Source organism: Orycteropus afer, unplaced genomic scaffold (assembly GCF_000298275.1).
Source record: "Orycteropus afer afer isolate SDZICR_OR568_19922 unplaced genomic scaffold, OryAfe1.0 scaffold00031, whole genome shotgun sequence".
NCBI lineage: Eukaryota > Metazoa > Chordata > Mammalia > Tubulidentata > Orycteropodidae > Orycteropus > Orycteropus afer.
Window position 1 is genome coordinate 14,359,303 of NW_006921618.1, and position 8,324 is coordinate 14,367,626.

General features: G+C 50.8%; 1 protein-coding gene across 1 annotated transcript in view; it reads left to right on the forward strand.

Moving 5' to 3' along the window:
- Positions 1-135, forward strand: part of TRNP1 (TMF1 regulated nuclear protein 1) — a 674-nt gene extending 539 nt beyond the window's left edge. The window contains exon 2 of the mRNA XM_007935887.1: positions 3-135. Coding sequence (XP_007934078.1) covers positions 3-135 — 133 coding nt within the window. The remainder of the gene's footprint in view (positions 1-2) is intronic.
- Positions 136-8,324: the final 8,189 nt, after the last annotated feature.

Genomic DNA, 8,324 nt, shown 5'->3' on the forward strand with positions numbered 1-8,324 from the left:
CTGCTCGCCTCGGCCCTCGGCCTGAGCAGCTGCGTGCCCTGGGGCGCCGGGCGCCTGAGGCGCGGACACGGCCCTGAGCCAGACTCGCCTTTCCGCCGCAGCCCGCCCCGCGGCCCCGCCTCCCCCCAGCGCTGACCCCCGCACTGGGACCCCTCCGGCGCCCCAGCCATCGCGAGATAACGATCGGAAGGATTGTGGACTGCTTGTTGGATGGACGGCGTTACCGAAGCGGATGGACAGACGGACAGCAGGAAGAGACGGTCTGGGGGGCCAGGGACCCAGTAACGGAGGCTGAGGTGCAGTATTAGCGGCTAGTGCATCTGAGGGGCGGGCTGGATGGTGCAGGGCCCCTGATTTCCCTTCCCTGAGGTTTATGGAGTCTGCTGGGTCCCTGATAAAAGCTGTTCACTTTCTGTTGCCGCCTCTCCCAGACCACCTGGGGGAGTGAGGTGGTAGCACCAAGTCCTCACTATGGAGTTGGACAAATTGAGGGTGTTCAGATCCTAGAAGGAGTTTGGCAGCAAACTTTTACCAGTTTGGCTTGCTGCACTGATACAGCACTCCCTACCCTCATCTCCAACCGCGTTGCCTTTTCTAGGTCCTGCGGGACTATAACAAGTGTCTTGCCCTTGAGGTTGCTGCTCTCTGACAGTGCCCAGCTCCCTGTCTTTAGGAGGGCAGAATAATGAGATCGCAGGATGAAGTGGGTCCTGGCACAGGAGACGGAATCCTCCTCCCCTAAGCCCGTTTCCCATCTGGAGAGATGGAATCCCAGAGAGGTTGAGGATTTGTTCCCATTATACTATTGGTGCTTAGTAGGTCCTTCCATCTCTAGGAGACAGGTCTTTTCTCATGCCCTCATGCAGCCTTGATAAGACTACAGCCCTCAGAAAACCGGAGCTCAGTGTTTGGCACCTCAGTTGCTCTCCTAGCGGCCCTGATATGACAGGAGCTAGAGAACCCCTGCCTCCAACCTAGTGTCTAAGATGGCTCTGCCAGGGATGGAGCCAGGTGATATCCTTTAACAGTCTCTAGGGGATAGGTATGGCATCAGCTGCCAGGAAGGGGGGCCTTAAAGGGCTAGACCTGAAATTAAATCTGCTCCTCTTCCTATCCCAATGCCTCTCAGTTACCTTATCCCCTGTCCCCACTCAGCTGTCTTGCTGCTGCTCACTGGCAAGTCAACTGCAAATTCACTCGTCCGTCTGGGAAGTGGGTGTCATCACCCACTTAAGGGCTGTGGTGAGGTTAATATGGAGCAGAGATCTGTCTTCTTCCCCCATAAGTCATGCAAGAATATTTTATTCTTTTAGATTTCATGTTTAGCTCTAGAAACATGCTCTGCTTTTGCTTATAGAGCCAGGAGCTAATTTAAAGGAGTCCTCTTTATAGAAAGGAAAGGTGATTTCTCAAGGTCACATGCAGAACCAGTCCAGGCCTGTGTATCCCCTTCCTGTAATGTCTCTTACCTACCCAGGGAGTAGGGGCTGAAGAGAGCTGTTCCCTGTCAGCTCTGTGACCTAGAACAACACAACCTCCTCTCTGGGCCAGTTTCCTCTCTGACCATAACCTTCCCTCTCCCGTGTCAGGGTTTGGTAATGAGGAGGATAACATCAGAATCATGGGACTCTGGTCTAATCCTGCTCAGGTCAGGTGCACTACTCTGTCAGGCTGAGCCCCAGGGACCCCCACCTGACCCTCTCCATTCCTCTCCCTGGGTACCAAATTTGGGCTGGTTTCTTGGCTAACAGGCCTTCCTGAACCCATTCTTAGCTGGGGAAGAGAGACCCAGGAGGTGGTCTCAGAGCCCGAAGACAGAGCTTGGGGACCAGAAGAGTAGTGGGGGGCATTGGCATCCTCTAGCCTCCCCGGAGAGGAAGAACCTTCCAAAGCCACTTGGGTCATTTGAGATCTTGAGGCCTAGGGAAGACAGGGACTTGCTGGAGGTAACACAGTGAGGGAGCTGCAGCCAGAGCTGTTTGTTGTCTGGGTGGTGGTGGGGGGAAGGACACTTGGGCCAGAGAAGCTTTCAGCTAATGGTGTAAAGTGCTCTTTGCCACCACAATTTTGCCTTTGTCCAGGATTTATTGATAATAAGCTTTGGCCCGATTTGGAGGGGGAAGGGATAGGGAATTAGAGATGGTTCTTGCTGGAGAACATGGTGTATTTGTGGAGGTAATGGAGATTGATCTTGGTGTCACAGGTGGCTTCTGTCCCCTCCCTCCATTTCTGGCTGTCCCACTGTCCCTCATCTAGGGCTTTGGCCAAGTCACATAGCACTCATTGACTTGAACTCTGGCTCCTGGTTCAGTGGTCTACTACCTCTCACCCATGTAACAAAAGTTACCTTCCCACACCTGCCTGGGCCACCTAGGAGCTCCCCAGCCTGACTCCACTTTCTTTTCAATTGACAGACGTTGATATCCACTCAGTGCCAATGATGTCTACTCAAGAAGCAGAACTGAACAGAGTCGAACCAGATTACGTCTCCTAGCCCTCTGCCAGGCAGCATTTTTCCCTGGTTGTCCCCATCCTAGAGGACTCTCTGGGGACTGGACAGTTTTTGTTGTTGGAGGGCTACAGACCTGCCCCAGGGCAGGAGGTTGGCTCTACCCTACCCCATGTCTTCATGAACACTCTATTGATGGTCCCAGCCCTGAGTGCAGGGAATCTTGGGGGAGTGAGGACATTAGTGGCCACCAGTGAATCTGGGACCTCAGCAAAGGGAAATGAGAGGAACAGGAACCTTTCTTCAGGTTAGTTCCTGGAGCTGGAAGACCAGTTCAGGGTTCCTTTGGGCCTTGCTCTTCACCTGGGTAAGCCCCTCATTCTGGACACATCCAGTCTGGACTGGGCCGGAGGGGTAAGAGGATGTCTCCAGGCAACCCACTAGAGGGCAGTGTGGGGCTGCTTCCCAGGACATAGGGAGTGGCTTGGCGTTGGCCAGGTTCCCAGTGTCTCAGCCCCCCAACCATCCCCTTCTCGGCTGTGCCAAGGCATCCTGGGACTAGGGCCTTTAAGAGTCAGTCAGGTGGAGCCAGCAAGTAGTGGTGGTTATGCAGTACGAAGGTGATATAGTTCTGGTGATGGCTTCCTGAGCAGGGCAGGTTTGGAGGTTGGAGCCGCACTCATCACCAGCTCCCTGGGGACTGAAACTCACCTGAAGAAGGGGTGTGAAGGAGACCTGCTCGCTGGGTGGGGCCCCTGTCCTCAGGGAGAGGAGTTATCAGAAAAGTCTTCCTGTAAAGGGGTCCCTGGTGGAAATCATTGTCTGAGTGAAAGCTCGGAGTCAGTTTACTCGAAGCAGACTTGTTACACAGATAATTGATTAGAACACCCTGCCCGGCTGCCACTTGAGGACCAAGGTAGCCTCCTAGAGAATAGGCTGAAATGATAGGATGGGGCCAAGACACTCCAGCCTTTCAGTGGTCAGATTCTAGGATGGTCCCTTTACTGATAGCTAGGTCTCTCAAGAAGAACCTAGTTGCCGGGCTTCCCAGCATTGAGGGAGAGACTCCTTACTTTATAGCTAACAGGGGAGGGAGGGAACATTTGGAAAAGCTTGGAGATGCCCAGCCACCTCTTCCTCCTTAGTCCTTGGCTGCACCCTGCAAGGGAGCTCTTACTTCTGTAATAATAGGCTAATTACCTCCTCTATGCCAGGCTCTGTGCTAAGCACAGTGCATCCATTATCTGTTTCAATCCTCATACCACTCTGCAAAGTAGGGGTTATTATCCCCATTTCCACAGTGAGGAAACAGGGTTAGGGAGGGCAGGAGACTTGTCTAAGAACATAGAGCCTGTTAGTTGGGATCCCTTAAACATTAGGCTATGTGGTGTTTCATTCATTAGGCTGATGAGGGCTCTATTTGGATGGGAGGTTTTGGGGCTGTCACCTTTAACACTAGGTACAGGGACCCCGGTCTTGGTTCTGGGAAGGGATGTAATGAGGGATGGCAGAAGGTGCACAGTCCTGGCAAGGTCTGGGCACCCTCCCAGCCTGGTTGGGCCCTGGGGGGTGAGTCAGGCTGAGTCAGTACACCTGGCTTCTGACGGGTGGGCCCAGGATGATCAAGGCTGGGGCCAGGGCCTGGGCTTGCCTTGGAGAGTTGCCTCCTCTCTGCAGACCCAGGCTGGAATGTTTGGTGCAGAGAGCAAAGAGCCTGGCCCTGGGCTCACTCTCTGGATGGAAGAGGAGGAGGGTGGCAGGCTCCATGGTGGGGCAGAAAGTAGCCAGACTTGGATAGACCTGGGATTCAGTCCTGGCCTGGAACTTCTCAGCTGGGTTACCTTAGGCAAATCACTTCTCTGAGTTATTTCTTCTTCCTTTTCTTTGCTTTCTTGTGGGGTGGGAGTGGGGGGAGCAGCTAGAGAGGAGATAACTTCAGAGTATTAAATGAGAGGTCACAGTAAGTGTCTAGCACATAGTAGGAATCTGTAAATGTTTAATGGAACAAAGCTGCCCAGTCCAGGAGAGGTGGCTGTGACAGAGCCCCTAGGCAGTGTGGGCCTTGCTTCTCCAGAGTATCACCATATCAGGAATCCCTGGAACAGTCCTCCCAGCCCCCCCTACTCCAGTCCTAGGGAACTCCATAAGGGGAGAGGTGGAGGAAGGGGCAGGCCTTTCATCCCAGGAACATTCCATTCTAGCAGCTCAGACTAGTGGGGATGCCGGCCAAGGACAAAGGCCCCAGGGAACCTGTGCTTCCTTCAGGGGCCCACCCTTCCCAGGGTGGAAGCCAATGGAGCCCCAGTTCATATTGCCCCCTGCACCTTCTCTCCACAATGGCCCCTCTTAAGGAGGTGGATGTAGAAGGGCTTGGGCGGGGCTGGGTGGCTGTGGGAAAGAAGTAATTAAAGCTCTTGAAATTATTCTTCCCAGCTCCTCCCAGCCTCTACTGTATGGATCTGGACTCCTGGATTCGGCTCTTTCCCCGGGCACCTCCTTCAGGAAGACTTCTCACATTGACCCTCCACAACCTCAGCGCCCCCTCATTTCACTGGAGCCCTTCACTTTACAAGGGCTCCATTCTGGGGAAGTTGCTGATACTGAGAGTTTCTTTATATACCCACTTTTGACTTCTGCTTACTCTGTACAATTGGAGATGTTACAACAGGTCCCCGAGATGTAATCAGACTATTTAAGAGCAGCCCATATTTCCGACATGAAAAGGAAAAGGGTTTCTTTTTAAAATGGCATGGTTCTTAAATAAGTTACAGTGCGGCTGGGTCTCCGTTTTGGTAGATGTCATTGCCTCTCGGTCTGATTGCTCAGGAAGGCCTGTTTGAAGGAACACTGGTCTGAGAATTCCATCAGCGTCCCTCATCCATTTGTCTGGCTCTCCCCACGTGGGAGTGTGCACGCGGCCCCTCAGAAAACCATCAGCTGCTGGCTTCTAGGGAGGACGTATCTCTTTCAGGAAGAGGTAGTGGCAACATAAAAATTCTAAGCAGTTTTAAATGTAAAAAGGAATCAGTTGTCCAGATATCCTAAATCATAGAGGGGAGGAGGCACATTTACTCAGACACAACCCGGAATGTGTAGAATTCTGCAAAGTGAATGTATATCGAAGCAGTCCTCCAATTTATACATGTAGGAAGAATAAAATTCAATAATGCGAGGCAAATGTGTGTCCCTTTGAGCTTTACTTTGTGGGTGTCCTTGTCATCTTTCCTTTGTGGTTATCTGTCATGGCTCTCTAAGTTGGCAGTTCTCCGAGCCGCTTCTGTTTAGTTTGGCAATTTGTGCACATGCACTGATTTGCAGACTGATTTCTCCCTTGACCTGGCTCAGAGCTGACTCTTTCCTGATGAAGGATGTGATGAAGAAGGTGGGGGGTGGGAGTGTACATGTGAGACTGGCTTGACACTGAGGGAGGTTGTGTGTGTTTGTGATCATGTGGCAGTGCGATGACCCATGTGGGATTGTGTGTGAGTGTTGGTGACTATATGAACCTATTTTATCAGCTTGGGTCCCAGCAGGAAAAAGGGGACACAAACTACGAAGGATTTTTAAAGGGACAGCTGTTCTGCAGGAAGAATATGAGGCAATCTACTTCTGTAAAGATTTATAGACTTGATAAGCCAAAGGGGGTAGCTCTGAGTTGGAATGACTCAGTGGCAGTGAGTTTGGTTTTTTGGGTTATTTCCAAAGGAAGGAGCCCTGGTGGTACAAATGGTTCAGCACTTGGCTGCTAAGTGAATGGGTGGTTCCACAGATGAAAGACCTGGCAATCTGCTTCTGTAAAGATTACAGCCAAGATGTTTTCATCACAATAAAAGTGAAAAAAAAAGATCCTTACTAAAAATATTAGCCAAGAAAACCCTATAGGGCAGTTCTCTGTCACATGGGGCCATTATGAGTCCAAAACCACTGACTGCATATCTCCAAAGGTATTGGCTGGTTAGGAGACTTACGAGGGATGGTGCAGTACTCTGGGGCTAGCAACAGTGGGAGCCTTTACAACTCCCAGACCAAAAGTGGCTAGGGAAAAAGGAAACGGAACCTGAGAGAGCAGCTGTGCAGAGAGGGCCAGTGATAGGGACAGTGGCCTTTGATTGAAGGATGCAACCAACCTTGGCAACCTGGTGGGGAGGAAGCAGGGGGAATAAACACCTCAGTCCTCCCCTCAATCTCCTGCTTGGGCCTCTCGGTGGCCCAACCCAAGAGGAAGCCAGGGAACAAGGGAGCCTTGATGCAGTCCACACAGTTCAGCCTGCGTAGGGCACAGGGAGGGAGAAGGGTGGAGGATCACTGGAGGGGCTAGCACGTCATTAACTGCTGTCATTAACTACCTGGAGGGTGTATCTTCTGTTCCCCAACATTTACAGTAATGCTTCTTCCCCCTCTGGGACTTTCTTGCTTAGGGGTCTGAAGGGGTGGGTAGATTGTTGCTTGGCTCCCACTGTGGGGTTGGGGAGATAAGGCTCTCGCTCTCTGCTCCTCCAAGCCTTCCCCTCACTGGCTCAGATTCCCATTTCCTGATTCCTGCCTGTCCTGGTGTCTTAGATGGCTGCGGAAGTTGTCCATGGCAGGAGTAATGTCAGCCATTGAGTCAGTGCTGTTTCTCATGTCTGGGAAACTGCATCACTCCCAAACACACCCACAGACACGCTTGTTGCCACCACAGGCCCTTGACACAGTCATTACAGCCATGGTTAGTGTCAGGTATAAAGAAAATAATACATCTTGGCGCACTGCTACACTTTGCCACAGTCGCACATAAAATGACAAATGCCACAGTAGTACAAACTGTCTCACTGTCACATGTCAACTATGCTATCATGCATGTATAAGAGATATACTCTGTCACAATAATCCAGGTGAAATCTGTAGGAACACGATGGTTAAAAGGTTAACAGCAGTGGCCCTCAAGTCAGGTAAGTCTGCTTAACCTCTCTGGCTTGTTTCCTCATCTGTAAAATGGGGACGGTAATTCTTGCTCTGTCCTCATGAAGTTGTGAGGATGAAATGAGACAATGATCAAGGAGATTTCAGCACAACTCGAGAAGCGTAATCAATGTCACTGAATTGTACATGTAGCAACGGTTGAAAGGGTATATGTTTTGCTATGTGTATTCTCAACAACAGACCTTAGCACAGTGGCTGGCCTGGAGTAAAGCACTCCAGAAATGGTAGCTGTCAACAGTGAATTCCTGTCTCACACTCTCCCACACCCACACCCCCATGCACTTACTCGGATTAGCAGCAGTGAGCAGACACTGTACGGGCCAGCCAGGCATCTTTGGATGCACATACCCATATGAGTGGTGCCATGCCCTCCCCTAGACATGTCTGCTGGCAGCACATGTCCAGCCACAAGTTCCTTCTGCCTGGAACGTTCTTCCCCAAGACATCCTATGGCTCATTTCCCATTACTTTTATGATGGAGTCTTTGCTCAATCAAATGTCACCTTCTCAATGAAGCCCAGCCTGATGTATTGCAAACCCCAGTACTTTTAATTCTTTACCTTGATATATATATATATGTATGTGTGCATGTGTCTGGAGATACGTATATACATATATACCTACACACACACATATATCTAAACCAAGAAAAAAATAAATGCACTGCCATCGAGTCGGATCTGACTCATAGCGACCCCTCCCTGGGTTCCTGAGGCAGTATCACTACGGAAGTAGATTGCTCAACCTTCCTTCCAAGGAGTGGCTGGTGGTTTGAACCGCCAGGCTTCTGGTTACCAGTCAAGTGCCTTAGGGACTGTGCCACCAGAGCTCCCACATATATATGTATGTATGTATACATACATACATTTTATATATATATAAAATACATACATTATATATATATATATATATA